This window comes from Panthera uncia, chromosome A2, assembly GCF_023721935.1.
Source record: "Panthera uncia isolate 11264 chromosome A2, Puncia_PCG_1.0, whole genome shotgun sequence".
In the NCBI taxonomy this organism is placed as follows: Eukaryota; Metazoa; Chordata; class Mammalia; order Carnivora; family Felidae; genus Panthera; species Panthera uncia.
The window spans coordinates 94,289,550-94,312,326 of NC_064816.1; the positions used below are offsets into that span (position 1 = coordinate 94,289,550).

General features: G+C 40.4%; 2 protein-coding genes across 8 annotated transcripts in view; one reads left to right on the top strand and one right to left on the bottom strand.

Moving 5' to 3' along the window:
* PPP1R9A (protein phosphatase 1 regulatory subunit 9A) overlaps nt 1-17,673 on the top strand; it is a 325,410-nt gene extending 307,737 nt beyond the window's left edge. For 3 of the 7 annotated variants that reach the window (XM_049641477.1, XM_049641478.1, XM_049641476.1), the window contains exons 16-21: nt 5,417-5,615; nt 7,656-7,775; nt 8,622-8,645; nt 9,766-9,948; nt 11,305-11,503; nt 14,187-17,673. In XM_049641477.1, coding sequence (XP_049497434.1) covers nt 5,417-5,615; nt 7,656-7,775; nt 8,622-8,645; nt 9,766-9,948; nt 11,305-11,503; nt 14,187-14,200 — 739 coding nt within the window. In that variant the 3' untranslated portion in view covers nt 14,201-17,673. Of the gene's footprint in view, nt 1-5,416; nt 5,616-7,655; nt 7,776-8,621; nt 8,646-9,765; nt 9,949-11,304 lie in introns of all 7 variants that reach the window. The other 4 variants (XM_049641479.1, XM_049641480.1, XM_049641481.1 and 1 more) reach the window with 4 other exon arrangements.
* A 2,020-nt stretch (nt 17,674-19,693) lies between these two features.
* PON1 (paraoxonase 1) overlaps nt 19,694-22,777 on the bottom strand; it is a 35,751-nt gene continuing 32,667 nt past the window's right edge. Inside the window, exon 9 of the mRNA XM_049641487.1 lies at nt 19,694-20,041. Within this exon, the coding sequence (XP_049497444.1) occupies nt 19,883-20,041 (159 nt within the window). The 3' untranslated portion in view covers nt 19,694-19,882. The remainder of the gene's footprint in view (nt 20,042-22,777) is intronic.

The following is a 22,777-nucleotide window of genomic DNA, read 5'->3' on the forward strand; positions in this document are numbered from 1 at the left end:
AAAAAAAAAAAAAAAACCTTCCCAATATGGAGGGAACTCATTAAAGGAACAGTTTCTCCATCTCATATGAATGTAGAGGAGGAAAAAAAAAATAACCTTTTTTCCTTCTACCCTCTTGGGTTCTTTGGTTGGAGTCCTGTAAATGAAATTGACAGAAGATAGATTAACAAGAGAAAAGCATACAGATTTATTTAATTTAAGTTTTGTGTGGTGCAGGAAACTTTATAAGGAAATGAAGACTCAGAGAAGCAGTTAAGCCTGAGCATTTTAATGCTAGATTTGTTGAAGACTGAAAAGTCTTGGAAAATATGATAGAACATAAGGGTATGAACTAACAGTAGTAAACAGTGGGGAGCTTAGCAAGGCCTATTCATTCATTCATTCATTCAGATTTCTCTAAGTGTCCCTCCATCTACAGAGATAAAGATGTTCCTTTCCTCCAGGTATATAGGGAGGGCACCTCTTATGTAAGGGTCTTATGACCTGCTTCGGGAGCAGTGGGGGAGGTCAGAGTACCTACCATTTGTCAGATTCCTTTACCTTAAAATATTTGCTGTGCCAAGTTACCATATTCTGTGGTTAGCATGTCCAGAAACCCTGTCACAAGTTAAGGTTAAACAGTTACCATCTCATATGGGCTATCAGTTATGAATTAGAGGTTTAGACCGTAACTCAGGGTCTGGAAGCAGGATGTGTCTAGGGTGGTTGGCCTAAGCTGCACATGGACACCTACTTGTCATAGCTGTTAACTGTCAGGGTCTCCAAGTGCCCTTCAGAAGGAGCTGGCTTTAAAACTTCAGTCTCCTTGGTGGATGTTAGAACTTTACAGAATTACTTGATCTGATTTGAGTAAATGGAAGTCTGCAACCCTTCCTCTGATTGCCCCTAACTTTCTCTAATTAACCTCCATAACTACCTGCTTAAAGTCTATATTATGCTTATACTGTTTATGTTCTGCCAGTTCCTGAACTCCTAACTTATCTTGATGACATTCAGTTCTATTCCGAATAACTTCACACACCTTGTATTTAATGTAAGACAAACCAAAAAAAAAAAAAAAATTACTAAGGAATGTTTACCTGGGCAACTTAACTTTGGGGTGCTGTCCCCAGGATGAACTGGTTTCAAGATGTATGGAATTGGGTTAGCTGCTCTCTAGAGTTGTGAGCTATAAACCACTTAAATGCCGGGAAACAATTACTCCCTCCACCTCACACACATCACACACACACCCCCTTGGCAATTTAATATTACAGAGATTTAATTTGAAGCCATTCTTTTTCTCAGTTACTAACAATAAAACAATCGGGGTTACATCCGTGACTTGTAATTGCATTTTTACCAAAAATGATAGTGAGACTTTAGTGTACAAGTTAAAAAAGAAGATGAATTACAGAACACATACCTATTTTGACCCTCTGAAAACTATTTTCAGATCCAGTAAACATTCATTTCTACCAATCTTGATTTTTCAAGGGGATTATTAAGGATCTATATGAAGCTTATGCACCTTACACCATAACCAGCTCTCAGAGTCAAAAAAGTCAATAGAGGGAGGGAGCGAGGGAGGGAAGAAAGGGAAGGAAGGAGAAAGAAAGGGAAGAATTTTATGTTATTCTTGACAGATTTCTCCACAAAGTGAAACGGACTCTGAGTGGTCAGTAAGGCATGACGATTTCCAAACTCTCTCTGCTCCATTTGTAGGCCCAAGAATTCATATTGTCCAGAGGGACATTGGTATTTATTTTAGAAAATATGTCTGGTAAGCTGATGGATCTGTAATTATAAAGTAATGGAGAGTTTGCTTTTTTAAGTGAATATACTTTGGGTCCAAGCAAATGGAAGCATACTAACCATTCGGTATACTAGGAAACACACAGAGATTATATCAGTTCATGGGGTTTTAGAGTCAAGGCTACACAAAGAAATGAGGGGTACAGGATACAGCCTCAGCAGGGGCACAGTCAGTCTGGAAAATCCTCTTCAAAGGAGGCCAGGACCTGGTGGTTTGCAGCTTTGAGGACCATGGTTGTTTCCTTAGAAGTAGGCTTTCTTTGCTTTCTACGTGACTGCTCCTCCATTTCTTCCATCATCTTGCATGGAAAGCTGGAGAAGAAAGCCTCTGAATGTCACCGGAATCTGAGCATCCATGATGTCATTCATCACACTCACTATGGCCTCTGGATCTGTCTTCAGTGCTGCACATACAATTTGTCATGGGATTATTAGTCTTGAATATTTTCCTGGAAGTGAGGCTTTTATGAAAAAGTTTAATTAGATGTGGTCTTGAATTTTGTTTAAAATGTTGTATGGTCAGAATAGATGTTGAACTGAAAGTCCTTTTCAAATAAGGCATTCGAATGACAGCAGGTAGGCAAAAATATTCTTATTTCCCGCCTATTAAAAAGAAAAATAGCGATGGTGGTGGCTGTCCCAAAAGCATTGTTTCAAAGGCAGTTCACTGGGAGTAGGACAAGATAGCCATGCTGTCATTAATTATAGCCTGTTTATAAACTTTAAAACAATATCCATATATTTAAGCCCTACTGTGCCTTTTTGAATTATGGGTGGAACTCTTAAAAAAAAAAAAAAAGCTTCCATGATACTTTGATTAATTGATCCAGAAGTTTGTAACCAAAGGGGGAAATAATCTTTAGGTCCAGTTTATCTCAAACATGTCCAGTTATAAGAATGTGGAACTGCAGAAAAAATATTTTTGTGTTTCTGCACAGTTAGAGGCTTCTGAACATTTTTACTGGACTCTGGGACCTGAGCTTCAAAGTCAAGCCTCAAAAGCTAAATTATGACTGGATAGATAGTGAGAACTGCACAGATTTACCTCCCCAGAGGTAAAGTTTCAAGGAGTAGGATGGGGAGAGAGGATGAGACCCAGCTTGATGGAGACATTCCCAGGGTTGTTCAGCCTGAGCTGTTGGTCTTATCTCCCCCCAAGACAATATATTACTTTCTGAAGGGTAAGGACCCAAGATCCTTCCCTAGTTGAATTTGTTTACACTGAAGAGATAAGATTTCTCTCCCTCTGCCAGAGGGGAGGTAAGAACAGCACTATGTCCCTCTCCTATATAATCACCCAGATTGGCATTGTTTAGATTCCTTACCTACAGTGTAGACCAAGTATGGGATGACAACTGGTTTTCATTGTGTCCCTCTAGAAAGAAGACATTAGGGCATGGGGAACCAGTGCAATCATTTTCTGTAAGCAAATGGTAACTTGTTCTGCTCCAGAAACCTCATCCTTGCATCCAGGATAATATAAATAAATGTAGATATTATTAAAAACTTTAAATGTCAGCTCAGACATGTGTTAAAATATAGATTCCAGGCAAACTCCTCCCTTCCTCTGTCCCACATTCGAATTCAGGAATTCTAGGTGCCTATGAATCTGTATTTGAGCATCTGCCCTAGATGATTCTTACCAGACTTGTTTGGGAAACACTGCACTGGTCCATGACCCAGGAATAAAAAGTGCTTCTTGCAGAATACCAGTCTGCCTCTGCTAGTATGATGTCTCAAGTTCAATTATTGTACCCCCTCTGCCCCATCTTTTCATAGTAAGTAAGTAGAATTAAGGATACAGAATTTTTTTTAATTTAGACTTTAGGATGAAATTGAAGGTTGACCAACATCTCTCATTGGGCTTTCTGTCTTATCCTTACAGTCCCTTTTATTGTTTGTCTGTTTGTTTTTTAAGGAACTCACCATCATAATCATCAGGTATTCTGGAATCTTTAAATGACCAAGTATTTTACTCACCCAAACTACGATCTTAATATTCTACCAAAATTTCACTGATGTCTCCATTCTCTTTAATCGTTATTTTTGTAATCCTTTTATATTTGTATATTGCTTTGCCGTTAACAAGATGCTTTTACATTTATTGTCCCATTTGATTCTCAGAGTAGTCTTTGGAAATAAACAGGGACTGTTAGGAGTGTTCTACTAGTTATGTAAACTTGAAATGAGAGTTGAGTAGCCTGTGGGTCCTGAGTTGTCTGGCTGTGGTGTGGAGGCACTTTTTTTTTTTTTTTTTTCAACGTTTATTTATTTTTGGGACAGAGAGAGACAGAGCATGAACGGGGGAGGGGCAGAGAGAGAGGGAGACACAGAATCGGAAACAGGCTCCAGGCTCCGAGCCATCAGCCCAGAGCCTGACGCGGGGCTCGAACTCACGGACCGTGAGATCGTGACCTGGCTGAAGTTGGACGCTTAACCGACTGCGCCACCCAGGCGCCCCGGCACTTTTAACTGAAAAGGAATCTCCTTGTTGGCATGACATCAACAGCTAACATATAATAAACATTGTAGCAAATACCATTGGGACATATTGAGGGTTGACCTCTTCTAAGATGCACATTAACTGCTGTCCATTCCTGCCTCAGCTCTTGGTAATTATTTTTCTCTAACCAAAAGATAAATATAAATATGCAAGTACTTGCACTGATAAGAATATCAGTCTTCAAACTGTGTTTCTCAAATGACTTTGAATCCTTTCAATGTTAAACAATAACCATAGACCTTCATACTTTCACAGATTCCCAAGCACTTTCACGCATACTATCTCATGTAATTCTTAACAACTACATAGGAGACACATAAAATACCCACGTTCTACACAGGAGGAAATAGAGGCAAAGAGAAGACCAAGGCCATGTACTCTAGAGGTGGTAGACCCTGGACCTCCAAGTGGGGTATTAAGACTTGTGGCCTGGTCTCCTCCTAGAAAAAGGCACTCAGATTATGATGAAAAAGCAATAAGGGATGTGTTCTGCTTCAAGCATCATAAGCCCTGACATTTCCAAAGTATTTAAATACATCATTTTCCAAAGTCTCATACTCTTGGCAGCATGAGTTCAGAGGAGGCCAGGAAAGAATGCTGGCTAAGAGCTAATGGCACTAATGGTAAGGCACTGCTGTGTCACCCAAATAAGGGGACTGCTGCAATGGTTAACCTCGTAGCAGTTCTAGAAAGATGGTGCCCCGCCCTGACTTTAATTCACCCACATCCATTTATCAGGCAAATTTCCTAAGAATTCACTATGGCAAAGCACTATGAAAATGTTGACCGCGGGGCACGCGGGTGGCTTTGTTGGTTAAGCATCTGTCTCTTGGTTTCGGTTCAGGTCATGATCTCACAGTTTGTGAGTTTGAGCAACTTAAAAAAAAAAAGGTGGTGGGGGCGGGGAAATATTGACCATTGTTGTAGAATCCATTTCAATTCAAACAAGGTAGCTACTAAGCTTAATGTCCTAGTAAAAAATGCAATTTTTTTCCTCTGTTGTGTAGAACAATATCTCAAACTCTTAGAACTTGATTCAGAGTCCCTTCAGAATTCAGTTTAACAAGTGTCACATCTGCCCTTTCTTTGTCTAACGTGCCCATTTGTCTCATAATACAGGATCTTCAGAGGCAGGCTGGAACACTGGAAACCGAAGCCATCCCCCACAGCGCAGGTCACCACCCGCTCACCATGCATGCCTTTCTCGTGGTTTAACGAAAGCCGAAAAGGATCCTATTCCTTCAGAAACCTGCCTTCACCTACAAGTCCCCTTCAGCCTTCTCCTGAAACTCTAATTTCAGATAAAAAGGGGTCCAAGGTAGACAACACATGGATTTAAAAAGCAAACAAGAAAACCCCAAATCCTTCCTCCTCTTCAGTCTTTGGAAAGCATTCTCAACTTGTGTGTTTACTCTGGACCTGAGAAACCAATGTGATAACACTGCAATAAACCATGCATGGTATTTCCTGTGTGGGGAGAAAGAAAGCCTCCGTTAACCATCACCTTCTTTAATTCTGTTCCATTCTAGATTGTACGTTAATCTTTGATTTGCCTGTCTTTTCACATACTGCTGTTTAATCTCAGTTTGACAGTTAAGCCATGCTGGGAAAGATGCATTTGAGTCATGGACCAGTATGATAGATCTGTTTACGAAGTATGCCACTTTAAATTACATTACAAGACTATTTTTACCGCGTTCTTCGAGATTTACTGGAAAACAAATAAATTTGGGACTGAATACGTGTTCAATATATCTAAATGAAACTCTTTAAAACAAACCAATGCTGCCATAGCCCCCTTGCTTATATCTTCTTTTAAATCAAAACTTCCATGTTGAAAAACTTATAATCTCATCACCAAAGTTCTTAACTTTAGCAGAATTAGAAAATACAAGGCATGGATGTTGTTTGTTTTCAAATGCACAATGGTTATTTCCAGCATGACGCTGCAAACCTTATCTAACATTTTATTGAAGCACATACGGTGGCTAACTTTCACATGTTGTTTGGTCTCCTTTTATCTGTGTTTGCTTTTCTTTCTCAAACAGAAATGTGTGATTAATGTTACTTGAATTTAACTCTTTTCTTGAGGTCAACAGCTCACAGGGTTTTGACAGGGTTTGGGGCTGTGTCTCTGTTGACAATATCAAATAGTAATGTGTTGTGTTAAATGCTCTCCTGCTTAAATGTTCTACTAGCCTAGCTCTCCACGTTCTTGGATTTCGTTTCCATGTCTGAAGTTTTAGCAGACCTTGGGGTTTGTTTGGAACTGATTTCTCCAGCCTCTGGCATGGTATTTATTTTTGACAACCGACTGAACCCAGTGGCAAGGGAACCTAATGGAAACCTAACAGTCCAATCCCTATGGAAGTGGAATATGAAACAAGATGGTGTTGGCCAAGGGCTTCAAGTTCCTAGGAAGCCAGTCATTCTAGAATTAGTAGCAAGAAAGTCTGGGCAGCAGTAGATCATTCTGATCTTGTAACATTTTTAGTACTGGATCTGAGAAATCTAAATGTAGTTGGAATAACTCTACTATTATCTTGCCACGGAGAGACTCCAGATTTGGTGTAAGACATTTTCACGAATGCAGCTATGTGGTCATTGTGAACGTATTTGACTTTAATATCCACTGAACGTTTTAATGAAGATCTGAGGAAGTTTTGTTCACACCCCTCCCCCCACCTCTTGCCCAGTCCCCCCCCCCCCAGGTGATTATTTGGAAAGTGTACCTGTTCTGTACTGTTCTGTAGCCTCTTTGGTGCTCTGTCGATGCTGTGTGAGAGTTGTGTTTGAGTATGTAACTACTCGTGTATTTACACTGAGACTGTGACCTCCCCCAGAACTCATCGTCTTGAAGGTTATATCCAGGGGAGGATCTGCCATTTCTCACAGTATTTATCATGGCCAACAGCAAGCGATCCTTCCCAGGGGGTGCTCAAGCTACCTTTCTAATATGGATGGCCATCTGTTCCTAATAACTCAGGCTCTCCACACCATCTTGTATTTTTACTTGCACTGTTACTCATCACAATTAGGGTCAAAGAAGATAGGCTTATTAATATTACTCCTCTGAGCAGTTGCAGAGGATAATGAATGCCGTATCCTTGAAGATAGATTAAAGAATCATTTCTCCAAAACACCTATCCTCTTATCTGATGGAGAAAGCACCCAGAATTCCCCATCAATTGCAAAAGGCACAGTGCTCTCGACCACTGCCACTTGAAGGTCATCACCAAACCAAATATGATTTTCTCCTAAGATTACTTAAAGAGAGGCTTTTTAGAACTTGCAAATATACCTACCTCTGGTTCCCTCGCTGTGCTCATTTAACACTGAGCTTCATCTACTTTTACAGAATTTTACCTTCAATGATGACTTCAGTCCCAGCAGCACCAGTTCGGCAGACCTGAGCGGCCTAGGAGCAGAACCCAAAACTACAGGGCTCTCCCAGTCCTTAGTGCTGTCATCAGATGAGGTATGCTCATGGCGCTCAGATCCTCCACTGTTCCCATCACCTACCACCAGGAAGACGTTCTTAAGTAGATTTTTTTATAAATCATTGGGATCATGGTTTCATGCTTGATAGGAAAGCATGATTTCTCTCCCTCTCTATCTCAACGTGAAGACAAAGGACTGTTTCCGAGCCCTTTAAGCCCTCCAGGGACCTCCTCTGCCTTTCTCTGATGTAATTGAGATGATGCTAACCAGAGGGGTGGGGATGGGAGCCTGGGCACTAGAGAGCACACATAGGGAACAGCTCAGGAATCAGGGGAGTTGACAGACTATCCATCCTCTTTCTCACTCACCTCCCCCCCACCATCACCTCTGCCCCAGGACTCTGATATTCCCTCTGAGTAGGGCATGGCCCCTCATTGAGAACCTCTGCAGTGGAGACAGAGAGAGGTATACAGTTCCCAAAAGGAAGGAAAACTGGGTGAGAATCACTTATTTAGAAGCCAGGGTCAAATTAGCATTGCCAAGAATTCCCAGAAGATAAATGTGTACAGAGAAGCAGGATATTACATTAGTGATTGACTTAGTGCCCCAAGAGGTAAGGAGAGGAACAAATACCAGTATTTAGGGCAGGGGGTGGGAGGGAGAGAAGCACTGTAAATAAAGACATTGTTGCTCCGAGTATTTGTTCTAAGTTATTTCTTTCTAACATGATTTTTGTTTTATGAAACTTTTTTCTCTTAAATGTTTCTGCCCATACTCTTCAGGCTTGGCGTGATTTTAATTTTAAAACTTTGTACTGTGTATGTTGTGTTTCCTATTTCTATAACACTTTTCTTTTTGATTCCTTTGTTGCTCCCTCACTCAGAGCCTGGATATGATAGATGACGAGGTGAGCTATCAGTGGGCTGCGTGTGGTGGCTTATGTGGTATTGTTCGAACCTTCTCTTCTCTCTCTGCAAAATAATTTAAAACTCAAACGATGCAAGAATACTGGTGTCTGTATTGGTGTAATGGTGGAGGATTCCCTTGTCCTAAATAGTTTCACTCTCTGCCCTTGTCTCTATCTAAGTTTAAAAGATATTTCTGAGTCAAGAGGATCGCCACATTCTACCTCCAGAGTCCCTCGACTGATCCCCCATCGCCATTACCCTGACACGGTCCATTCTGTTCCACCTCCTTTGCCTTCATCTCGGCTTACCCCATCCCCTTGTCAGTGTTCCCCAAGGTGACCCTTGTCTTTCCTCCCAGACCTGTCTTCATCTTCATCGCCTCTCAGCTTAGAGGTGCTAGGGACCAAGCTGCCCTCTGCACTATTAAAAGCGATGTTCTGCGCTGGGCAGAGCCTAAGATTTGGAATAAACCACTACCTGTTGAGCTCTACTGGTTGCTAGCTGCGGGGTCTCGGACAGATCTGTAGACTTGCCGAGCCTCACTTCCCTCGTTTATTAAAAGTCATTATGGACATTACCTGCCCTCCCTTCCTCACAGGTTCGCTTGCTGCTCACATGAAATCATGGCTGTGAAATTTCCCCTAACAACGCTTGAGGACGTAATGCCGTCCCCTTCTAAGGGAAAGATACCTCAATATTTTTAAATGTATTTTTATATATCTCCAACGTCTTATCCGAGGCTACATGCAGAGTGATGCATTGCATATAGAGATTAATGAAATACTCGTTTTCTGCATCTCATAATCTTTCCAAAGTGTTCTAGCGTAAGACTTGCAACATTGGAGTGTATTTTTCAATATAAAACATCCTACATTAATAATGCCGCTTTATCTGGGGGAATTTTTAAATTTCCAAATACCTAAACAATGTAGGTGATAATTACGTGTGTGTGTGTGTGTGTGTGTCACACACACAACTAGAACCATAGCTTAATCATTTTATGGTTTAAAAATAAATGTGGCTCTAGTAGGCAAGAGATTCCTTTTGATAGCGTAATAAGCCGTGCCGAGCCCTAGCATCTTGGTCCTTTAACAACGCTGCGTAACATTCCTACCTCAGATCCTTGATGATGGACAGTCTCCCAAACACAGTCAGTGTCAGAATCGGGCCGTTCATGAATGGAGCGTGCAGCAGGTTTCTCACTGGCTAATGAGCCTAAATCTGGAGCAGTATGTATCTGAATTCAGTGCCCAAAACATCACTGGAGAGCAACTCCTGCAGTTGGATGGAAATAAACTTAAGGTAAAGAATTATATGTCTGTGTTAGGTTACCAGGTATGATTTGTATTGCACATAGCACCTAAAATGTTTTCATTAGATAAGAGCATTCTGCATATCTGAGAGGTAATTCTCATCAACGGTCAGCAGAAAGGACGTTGCATTATTTCTGCATAGTAAATGAAGTTTTGGAAAGTCGTCAAGGATTCTAAGCCAAACAGTAGGCTGCCAAGTAGGAGAGCTAGGGACTCACTCCATTGCTTCCCCTAGCAACACATGGTCCATGTATGAACTCTACTACTTCCTGTGTAGTATGAGTTGTAATAATGGCCAATGTGGACTCTCTTTCATCACATTAGAGTTAAAACCTAAATCCATGAATCTTTCCGTCTTTATTCATTTCTTCTCCGCCCCCACTCTTCCCTGCACACCTCTCCAAAACGGGGATGATATTCTCCACAGAACTTTCTTCCCCAAGTACGCGCAGGCCGTGTCTCCCCCCACTCCATCCCACTCTCATTTCACCTGTCCAGTTCATCCCTTTTAGAGACTGAGGGGGTACCTACCCCTGTGGAAAAGGGCAAAAAGAACTTACATTCGGCTCCCCACCCCCAACCTCAGCCCCCTGCTGGGCTGAAGGGCAGATGAGTATCTCTTGACAGTCTTGAAAAGGTTAGAGATCAATCAATAGTCTGTGAATATGAAGGCCCCATTGAAGGCTGTCCCTGTTGGGGAGATGGATGCATCCTGCTGTTGATTCTGAAGGTCATAAAACATTTAAAGTACGCAACCAACTCCCCTTATTCTGAATTCCAAGCTCATCGAGCAGCCTCCTCATTAACAGGATTCCTTTATAGGTCTGCCTACAGGGAGAAAATGGCTAGTCATGCTGACATGAGCATTCCAGCCTCAAAGACATTTTTGGTCCTCATTGTAAATGATTACATTGGCAGAAAGGAAGCCATTTCAGTCTCCCTGCCCTTCTTGGAGGCTTCTATGGCAGCAGGTGCCCACTCTTATCTTTTAAAAATATTGATGAGTTTAGCAATATGTTTGCTTGTAAATGTCTACAACCCAAAGGTTGGGGAAGCAGAACTGTGCCCCCTTTTAAAAATTCATTCACCCATTAATTGCCAGTTTGGAAAGCACTTACTTAATGGGGTTTAGGGCCTCCTGGGCTAGGAACTTCAAAGAACAAATAAAGCTCAGCCCCCAAGTATGGAAATTTTTGGCAAATGTGATCAGCTTTTCCTAGTTTCTTACCTCTTTGATTATGTTTAAATTAGTTCTTGAGTTTGAACATATTGTGATATCAACCTCTTCCTGAGCAGAGAGGTCACTGGTTTTCAAATTCAATTTGTTTATGTATTTCCTTCCTAGGCTCTGGGAATGACGTCATCCCAGGACCGAGCAGTGGTAAAAAAAAAACTGAAGGAAATGAAGGTATCTCTAGAGAAGGCTCGGAAGGCCCAAGAGAAAATGGAAAAACAAAGAGAAAAGCTGAGGAGGAAGGAACAAGAACAAATGCAGAGGAAGTCTAAAAAGAATGAAAAGATGACAGCTGCCACAGAGGGCGCTGGTGAGCAGTAACACACACCCTCTCTCAGACAAGTCTCCCCTCTTCCTGCCCCACTCTTCTCCGGAGGATTAAGGAACTGATGGCAGGGGTGATGTGCGCTAGGCAGATGGGGGAAACCATGTGTTGCATAACTGCATTTTCTGCAATAATCGAATACTATTTTAATTTTTGCCTACTGAAATAATCCCAAGCCTCCTTTGGTTTCTTGCCAAACCAAGGATCTCATTTGTGAAAGATGCAAAATAGCTGTGTTTCTCTCTCTCTTACTATGCTCTTGTGTTGTGTTGGGTGGGTTGCATTGCTTGGGAAATGGATGTCACCCTGCCCAACAAAAGCGTGAAACACCCCAGGTATTGTTAATGGAGGGCCGTGACTTCTCAGTCTGGGAATCCTGAAACTGGGCAATAGCACATATCTGCATGGCCGACAGCACCACTCTGCCATGAGATCTGGGCTCCAGAATCTACCCCAGCATGTGGGAAAGTTTCCCCCTCATTTTTGTGTCTGGACAGTGAGACAACCCCACTGTAGAAACATGGGTGCTCTGTAACATGATTACGTACTGTGGCCAAAGGCAAGCAAACTCTTCTGTTTGCGGGGCATCAGAAAGAGAGAAGAGAATTATAGTTATTTGTTAACCCCAGAAGGAAGCAAAAAGCCTTAAGAATGTGGATGTGGGTATTACCTTGGGGTTCTGAGAGTAACATTTATCCTCCAGATTTAGCCGAACAAAGAAAAAAATCAGACATTAGCACAGCCATGGGATATTGGGATCCATTGTTTACTTTGCTACTGCTGCATGTTCAGTACTTCGGCAACACTGACACACATAACGTAGTTCCTTTTTCCCCCAACAAATTGAACAGGAAATTGATTTTTAAGGAAACCAACATTTTCAGGTTTCCTCTCGTGGGGAACATTCTGGCTAGTCTTCGGCCTGACTGTGACACAATCAGGAACTTGTCACATATTTTCTACTTAAGATTTCCCAAGTGGGCTCAGTTAGTGTTTTAACAAATGTACTTTTAAGAAAAATAGAAATACCAGTTAGAGAAAATTTAGATTTGAGTAACGTTCAACCAGAGAAGCTATTTTATTGAGTACACAGAATGTTCCCGTAAAGGAGAGCTGACAGTTACATTTTAGAGATGTTTCGAATGGTTTTTCTGAGCCATTCTCTTTCACTCTTTAGAGATTTCCACTTTACGGTTCAAGTTTGTTTAAGAGAGTACACAGGATACAGTCTACCAGTGGAGACAGTTAATACTTATTTTAAACCCACTATTAAGGATTTCAGTATTTCATCAAATTAATTCAAGTGTAGGAGATTAGGACAGAAGGAGGCGAAAATAAATTTATCTGGAGAGATTTCAAATGATTGGTTGTTGTTTGTTGTTTTGCTTTTTATGCTTGTGTTTCTGGTTGTCTTTCCTACGTTGGCTGTAAAAACAAGGTCATCCACTTTCCAAGGGACGAGTTTCAAAATAAGAGTTGAGGCCAGATAAATTCTTGGACTTGTATTTTACTTCCTTTACTACATGGTGGGGGTAATGGTGGGGGTGGGGGTGGGGGAAATGGGACCTCTGTCCATATCTTTCACTAGAAATGTTGTATACACAGAGCTTGAGGGAAGGCTTTTGAAGGTTACAGGTCATAGATAATGTAAAAGGGCTCTTGCCCATATAGCACCATCTTGTATTTTGAATATTGTGATTTTTTTTTTTTGCTTGCTTGAATATCTGAAATCTGGAATTGGCCGAACTAGAGATTTACAATGCTGTTCTTTCCCTAAGGCCTGTTTCCTTTTCAGTGACAGAGTATTGTCTGTTATACTTCAGTCCTTTTGTCGCTGGTACAGATCATTCAGTACTCAGAAACATTGACACAAGTTAATACTGTGTTTTACAATTATCAGAGTCACTATGTATGTTTTTCTGACTATCTTCATTTGGAGTATGATAATGAAACTGCCATACTGGATACTCTATTAATATTTGAGATGTGTGGTGCTTTGCTCTTTATTAATATCACGAGAAACAAGGAACCACCACTATTCATGAGCTACAAAATTCAGCAGATCTTGTCTAATACTAAAAGACTACATTAGTCAAAATCTGGGAATACTAGTGCTTGCTATTGTAAATTTTGGCCATTTTTGCTTATCTTTGGGGGAGAAAAGGTGATCTGGATCACACTGGAAGTTTTTCTCTGTATTCATTTTAAGAGTGGAAATAGAGGAGGATTATTTTAAGTTATGTTTATATTTTGGTGTTATTTGAAAATGGATGTACATACTGGAAATGTCTGTAAGTCTCAGTCTGCACATAATTTATTGCATTTTCTTAAATGTCTTAAAAGTATTGTTCTTGAACTTTATTTGTACACTTCCAATGTTTAGGTCAGTGATCAACTGAAAATATTATAAATCAAATTCTTATTCCTCAAATCACTTAGTTTGTATTGTAACTATTTTGGTTTGTTAAGTTATGGTAATTTTAGGTCTTAGCGAGTTACTTTAATATTATTACTACTTAAAACTGCTGAAACCGTAAAAGGCACTCGATTTGACTGTCCGACAAAGGACAGAGTGTAAACTGATTGATCAAAGAGTGTGAAAACAAAGTGCAGGACCTCAGATCTTATGAACATTTGGTTTTCGTATTATTTCTTCTCTTGACTCTAGTGCATGATGCCTGACCGGGGTTCCAGTGTCTTCGACAATTCCTACTTTAATGCTAGTGCTCTTCAGCGTCCATACAGTTTAACACAGAATTGTTGCTTCATGATCCTTAAAGACTTTGCAGTTTTTTATTTATCAGCAAATGAACAAAAAGGGAGTATCTGGTTACTATGAATTATATTTCCTAAATGACAGCTCAGTATGACCTTAACAATAGCCACATTGTTTTGGGGTATAGGTAATGCTTTGGGGGTTAGGGAATGTGTGGTGAGGCCAAGCCGTAGACAGGGAGCATTGTATGGGCTGAATGTCTAGGCAGAGTTTTCCATTAAAGGACTTCAGTTATTATAGCAGATTATTCAAGACCACCTCTCTTAAAGTAACTCACAGTTTATGTACTAGTTTTCTCATTCTTTTCTTTTTTTTTTTCTGCCTGAATCGGAAGTGTACTTCAGAGTGATACATTAGGGCAGAAACTGAACTTTGCTCCTTCTGATACACTGATGAAGTCCGCCATTAATTTCATGACAATAAACCTATCGTTCTAGGCTAGCCTTCTTAGCTGGGGGTGACCTGGATTTCTGGCCCTCAACATCAAAGAAGCATCTTTAACCCAGAGACAGACAGACAGTTCGTGATTGCAGTATTACAGTGCTCATTCCAAACTTAGCTTTTTAAGGGGCCTGAAATGGGAATAACCTACTTTGTGTTTCTTTGTTGTTGTTGGGAACAAAGTGGCAAGAGGACAGGAGAGGAACCAAATTAACCCTTGCTGCTGCTTTTCATCCTCTAGTCCTCTCTAGCCCGAAATCTTAAGCTCTCCCAGGCCCAAGCTACCATCATGGGTTGTTGGATATAGCCCCTCAATTAGCCCTTATGGTTTTGGCTAAAGACAAAGAATTCTCGACTAGGTTTTTTTGTGTAATAGGATTAACATGTGCTTTAAAATTATATTTTTAAAAAGTAAATAAAATACTGCATTTATATGGATATTCAGACTCAATTATAAATATTAAAGGTTCTATAGACCAGGCTTCAAGAGAAGAAACCCAGTGTTTGAAGATTCTAAAGAGCGATGTCCCAACAATTCTGGAACAAGTGTTTATAATCTGGATATGTGGTAGCCCCTCATTACATTGGCCTATTCAAGAATTACCAAATTCCATCTGAGCTGTTAAAGTTACTGTCCTAGCAGGGCCCTGGTGAGGGGCATTTCACTCTGGTGGACAGCAGGCACTACGGTTCAAGTCACCTGGTTAATGGTAAGTCCTCAGTGCTTTCTGAATGAAAGGTGAAATGGAAAAGAAAAGCCCAGGCTTTTTAAAAAATATCTTTTCAAATTTACCTTTGATCAAGGATCTACCTGTACACTCTTCTGAAGCTAAGCATTTAAGGAGAAAGTCCAGAAATAAAATGTCCATATTTTCCACTAGAATTGTTTTTTTTTTTTTTATTATGATAACGGGGGTGGGGAGTAAATTCTCAAAAGAAAACAGTATTGTAAGAAATATGAATGTGCTTCAGTGACTCATTCCTGGAAAAGAGCCTGGGTATATAGACAGATTTTTTAAAAAACTATATTTGTCTTAGGTATTTAAAGTCTCAGGAAGTTTAGTTTTGGCTCAAAACACTGGGGAAAAAATAATACTGGACAGTGCACTAGTAGTATTTGAATAACTTATAGTAGCAACAGAATAGATCCATCCAACCAGGAAGTCAGAGGGCAAGGGAAAAGCTTACAGAATCAATTTCTCCCTGGAAATAAAAGCATCAAGTTCCAACTTATGGTAAACAGAGGGTCTTAAAGTGCTTGTGCGTGAGTGTCTGTGTGGATGTGTTGAGGGAATGGTTGTTACTTAAAGGCTCGCCTAGTTGAGTGGCCTGTCACCTGCTTCCACATCTACAGAGTGGGGAAGGAAAGAAATTGTGATGATTTCCGATCCTTGGCCCTGCCCCAACCCCAAAACTGCTAGAGATTCAAGAATGAATGAGAGGTAAAAAAATAAGAGAACCAGAGGCAACTTGTCAATAATGTGCATGCTGTGTGTGGAGATGTACAGAACTACATATGTGTGAATATATTTCCACCTTACATGCATACATATATACATACATATGCGCACACGCACACACACACACACACACACACACACTGCAATCACATGGCATAAAATATATGTACATTGTATAAGGAACTTGGTAATGTCAGTTAGGACTCCAAGCAGTAATCATAGCCTTATCGCCACTTTGTGTGTGTGTATACATGGAATGGCTCATAAGATTTTAAGAGATTTTTTTAATGTAAGTATTTCTACTAAATGCACTTATCCTTCTACATGTTTATATATTTTGGTAAAATTGATTTACTAGATACTTGGTATTTTAGTAAGATAAAGTTTCCTCAAATGTTTAGTTAATGCTTTGTTGTCAAGATTGCACATTGCTGAGTTGAACCTCAGAAACGTAGGCAGCTTTGGGCATTTTCAACTGCAGACCGCAGTCTCTTGGCTAAAAATTATACCTGTGTTCTTGTGCATTCGCTCATGCTCTTCGATGATGTACTTGGTAGCTATGATGCTTAAGCCACTAACTACTGGCTCTCTGATGGCAGTGTTGCCATCACACGGTCATTTCTTTACTTTTTTTTGTGGAGCGATGGCATGGTTAGGTCATTGCCAAATATCACGCAAGTGGATATGAGCGTGCGTATGTTGTTGGAAGGTGTGCCCTTCTCTTTCTTTCAGCTGCTTTATCCACATACCCAGGTTTTCTGCTAAGGATGTAACCGTTCATCCATGAAAGAACAATTGGCCAAAAATAGTTAAATTACCTTGACAAGTGGGAATTAACAGGCACTCCAACTAGATGACACCTACCAACAACATCAGGTTTAGTTAGTGCTTTGCAAAACCCCTTAAGTATGTGTGTGTATATGTTTTCCTTAATATTATTTGTGGTTATCACAATCATTGCTTTTGTATTTTTAATGGTGTCGCAGTTAAGCCACTTGTACATCTGCTACATATCACTAACAAAACCAGCCAGCTGAAAAGAGAAACAAGAGAGAATGAATTCTATTCCATTTTAAGAAGTTGATTTATTTTAATCTTTCTTTATATATCACTAAAGGAAAAGAGTTGTTTGAAAATCATTTTGCGTCCGATAAGTATGGATAGCATGCTATCTGAAACTTTTAATTTGTACATTTTGGTGTCTGATCATTTGCATGGAAGAGACAATATAGTGCCACGTCTGAATTGTTCTCTTGTGCTTGGTTAATATGTACTTCTCTAGATTGTTCCGTTTCAAACGACATTTCTTACTCTTTGGTTTTCAGAGGCGTTCAAAGCAAACTATCACAATGGTCCTCTGTTTTCTGACCAATCTAAAAATACCTGTGATTACATTTAATTTGTCAGTGTAAATAAATCTCTTGCCAATGAGTATTATTGTTGTCAGACAACGAATGCAATAAAAAGAGAAATACGGATATCTGTCAGAGTAATTCTTTTTTTCTCTTCCATTTTCACCTTCAACTAAAACAAGCCTTGACTGGGTAAACCTGTATTAACTGTCAAAATATATCTATCAATCAAGAGCAAAAGTGCACGTTTTCCATGGAAATGAAACTAAAAATAAGTTTGAGCCCCAGAACAGTGTAAATTGGCAGCTAGAATTACATTTGAAAGCGTAGTTCTGGAACTGGGCATAAAGTGAAAGATGCTGCACTAGAAGCTTCCTCGGCCAGCTTCTGGTTCCCGCCACGGCTGCACCAGCGCCCTTTCTGACACCTGTCAGCCAGGAGAGGTCTATGACAAGTGCATTAAACGGCTGGCCTCACACAGCATGGGGCAAACTCAAAGTCAGGCCATCCCACAGGACGGGGTTCTTTGCTGCGATGTTACTTCGAAAACCTTAAAAGTTCTGAAGATTTGAACATAGCAAATGAGGGACATTAATTTCTCTCTCTTTCTCTCGTACACACACAAACCATAATTGATCTGTGACTAAACCTTTGGCAGTGCAAAAAAATAAGTGAATTTTAGGCCGGCTTTCTCTTCCTCAGGGTCTGCTATAAAATTCCTCACTGAGGGGAGGCATGTGTCCCTTTTTGGCTGAGCCTGAGTATATGCTGTGTCACACGGGATAGCCTTCTTCTTTTTTAGGGGGTAGGTTGGGGACAGAATTTGCTTATTCTGTCAAGAACAAGAGAGAACAGAGTATGGTTACTTCACTGATGATATCAAACAACTCTTTTTAAAAGAAGCGTGGGCTTTTTCAGCATACGTACAACGGCCATTGATAGTTTCAAAAAGAGTATTTCAGGAAATCCAGCTTTGAGGGCTATAAACAGCATCACTGAATAATTGAGCACTCGTAGGTCACATGATCTTACGCTCACTGAAATCGTGACTAAAATAACTCTAATCCGATATGAGGAAAGTGTTCTCCAGGCCAAACAAAATGTTCCCGTGTATGACTCTAAGTTAACATGTTGGCACGTCTCAATTTTTCAGCCAGCCGTTTTTCCCAAACTACCAGACCGTCATCGTGGCAAGTGCCCTAGAACTTTGTTTGTAATGTGACTGCTGTAGCATCCCAGGGAAATCATCCATCCTGTCAAAGGAGATAGATAAATGAAGCTAGGTAACCTTTCCATCCCAGCTTTTACAAGAAAATGACAAAGTCATCTTTTCTTCTGAGTCATGTCCCTCAGAAGATAGGCCAAGGCTGTTGATTTTTTTACTATCGTTATTATTATTATTTTTTTACCTTTCTATTGTTTTCTTCTTAGCCTCCACTGCAAGTTACAATAGGAAGAAAGAGATAAAAAAAAAAAAAAAAAACTACCAACCGCCACCACCACTTCTAACAACAATCTCGTCTTTGGGGGGCATTTGGCTTTACCCAAATCGATTATGGGCTTCATTCTGTATCCACTCATGGATGCAAACAAACTTCTTCTTTTCACTGGGTCAAAGAAACTAAAATGTCCAATTGATGCTGAGATAACAGACACTCGTGTGACAATACTCCCAAGAATAAGATGCTCCTTCATGTCATTGCTAAGGGAGAATTGAATAAATCAAAGGAAAAGGAGAAATAGGGTCACTCAGGTTTATATTTACTGAGAAGGTCATCTACAGTAGGGGCAATGGAAGTCAGACTGGGCCAGTATGTCCGATGGCTTTGCAGAGGAAGTTTGTGTGCAGCTGAGGGAAACTGGTGCACATCTAGTTTTCCAGCAGGTGAACCGGAGCCCCTTGAGTGAGGACTAGAGTTAATGATGATACATGAGATCATCCTGCTCCTGTATTCTCTGAACAAGACTCAGCGAGGCAGCGATAAGCTCATGTGCTCTCAGGGAACACATGCTTCAGGGAGAGTGCATTTGGATCCCATATCATTAAATTATTTAAGACCTGACCACTGACACAGCAATTTTAGCCATTTTATTGAAAAGGACTTTTTTATTGGTCAGTGAGGTTTTCAAATATTGCTAGACTGATTTGCTATCATACCCTCCAAAAAGGCTTCTGCATTGATTCTGTTCCCAGCTGACCAGCGCTTTCCTCCTTCCAGATGTCTGAGTTTGGGGTCAGTGGTCACTGTTCAAATGAGATGGCTGTGGCCCCTGAGATGGGGGCAGCAGCTGAAATGGGCTCACAGTATCCACGGCATGGGTGCAAACCGACCCTCTAGAGCTCACAATACAGAGCTTTCTGGAACACAGTGCCGATCAGCAGTTTCCCTTTGTACACAGAGGCAACAGTACTTCCTTGCAAAACTGTACCGTTTTCTGCATAAACACGGGTAACTTTGGGTTCTTCTGTTAAAATGTTCTGGATTCGGATCACCTATCAAAGAAATAACAGTAGCTTAATATTTCTTTTTAAGTCACTCAAAACTAACTTTAAATAAGGGTCATGTCTTCACATGAAGAAGCCTGCAGGTAAATCATATTTTGTTGCCAAATTACCCTTTATATAAGACATCAGTTTCCCCACTGGCAAAACGACAGATTTTAATCAGGCGACTTTGAACAGAGAGATACATAGGACTACCTAGCCTAGGCAAGAAACAGAAGTGAGTAAGTAGCACAGTCTGGGTGTGAGACATTAGGGAGTATTAGGGACTATGGCAAATGAGGAGGGAGGCTGTTAGTAACGGATTACTGCCATGCTAGAATTCGGGCCAGTTTTTTGTGTTTTCAGAAAAGCTAGGAATTTGGTTTTTAAATTCTGGCAATTAAACAAAAACCATATCTCTGTACCATACACATCTGCTCCTCTGAACTAAAGTTTCCGACTCCAAATGTATAAGATTTTATAAGTGCAGTTTCCTTCATTTATTGAGCAGAAATATGATTGTGTTGATCACAACAGTGTGGTAGCATGCTAAGCTGACCACACGTAATAGCCAATATGTGACCACTTTGGCCAATAAAACAGCGATTTCATATAATTCACACTGTGTAAAGAGCACCCTGTGAGGCAGGGGCCCAGGGTCACGTTTTGGATCTTCTACTTACTATTTGTTCCTCATTTGTAGAACGAGGTGTGTGGGACGAGATTAAGTTTCTTTTCAACTCTAACTTCGTATTATTCTTAAGACTTTAGGATAAAATACAATGACTAGAAGAAAGAATACCTACATACAAAAACACCAAATGTGGCGGACTAGGATGGCCAGTGCCTATATATAAAGGGTTCAAGGGAGCAGTAAAAAGGACCTCTTTAAAACAGCAGGCCCCAAGGACAGACATGTTAGTTACTAGGAAATAGGTGATGATGCATCTTGGCTTAGGTAAGCCTCTTTTTAATAAAACTAAATCATCCTTCTATGGGGCAGTGCATTGGTTAATGGATTGTTATTACTTTTTGCTAATTCTTACCAAATCCATCATTAGAAAGGGAGTATTTTTTCCAGAGCTGCAAACCAAGTCCATGCTGTAGCAAGTGACCGAAGTTCACCAAATGAGCTAACAAGCAAGAACAAATTAGAATCTAACATTCTGCTCCGTTCTGAACGGTGAACACACCACAGCATACATGTCAGTTCTGTTAAACATACCATATAGCAATCCTTTTTTTTTTTTTTAATTTATTATTTTTTTTTATTTTTTAATATATGAAATTTACTGTCAAATTGGTTTCCATACAACACCCAGTGCTCATCCCAAAAGGTGCCCTCCTCAATACCCATCACCCACCCTGCCCTCCCTCCCACCCCCCATCAACCCTCAGTTTGTTCTCAGTTTTTAATAGTCTCTTATGCTTTGGCTCTCTCCCACTCTAACCTCTTTTTTTTTTTTTTTTCCTTCCCCTCCCCCATGGATTTCTGTTACGTTTCTCAGGATCCACATAAGAGTGAAACCATATGGTATCTGTCTTTCTCTGTATGGCTTATTTCACTTAGCATCACACTCTCCAGTTCCATCCACATTGCTACAAAAGGCCATATTTCATTTTTTCTCATTGCCACGTAGTATTCCATTGTGTATATAAACCACAATTTCTTTATCCATTCATCAGTTGATGGACATTTAGGCTCTTTCCATAATTTGGCTATTGTTGAGAGTGCCGCTATAAACATTGGGGTACAGGTGCCCCTATGCATCAGTACTCCTGTATCCCTTGGATAAATTCCTAGCAGTGCTATTGCTGGGTCATGGGGTAGGTCTATTTTTAATTTTCTGAGGAATCTCCACACCGCTTTCCAGAGCGGCTGCACCAATTTGCATTCCCACCAACAGTGTAAGAGGGTTCCTGTTTCTCCACATCCTCTCCAGCATCTATAGTCCCCTGATTTCTTCATTTTGGCCACTCTGACTGGCGTGAGGTGGTATCTGAGTGTGGTTTTGATTTGTATTTCCCTGATAAGGAGCGACGTTGAACATCTTTTCATGTGCCTGTTGGCCATCCGGATGTCTTCTTTAGAGAAGTGTCTATTCATGTTTTCTGCCCCCATATAGCAATCCTAATGGCTAAGAGGTAGCAAAAGGCACAAAGGACTGCCATTAAACACAATCACAATTGTCCTGTAAGCCTGGAGATAAAGGGTATGAAGGGCCGTAAAGTAACTGGAAACAAACATTTGGTTTTGGGCTTTTTTTAAATCTAAGAAACATGGGATTAAAAAAAATTTTTTTTTTGTGGGTGGGAATGAGAACAACTCTTACAACTAGGCTTTAAAAAGAATACATAGCAATAAACTATTCCAAAAGTTATATTGGTTATTTGATGTAAATAACAAGTATAATTAATACATACTGAAAAACTCAAAATAGATAACTCTAGATGAGTCATAGTAAATGCCTATGGCAAAGTGAGTTTCAGATTCTTGTTTGCACTGCCAAAATAGTCCACTGAATAAGGACCATGAACATGAATGGGGTCTTTGGGCACCATAACTAAGATGGAAGGAAAGGTCTTTTAAACCGAAATAATTCCAGCAAGTGACTGATTTTTTCCCATTCCACAGGGATGGTTTAGAGAGGATGGCCATTTGCACATTAGGGCTGGTGCATTGTATACTGACAATAGAAAGAGGGGGTTGAAAGGGAGGGCAGGTAACAAAGAAATGATTAGACC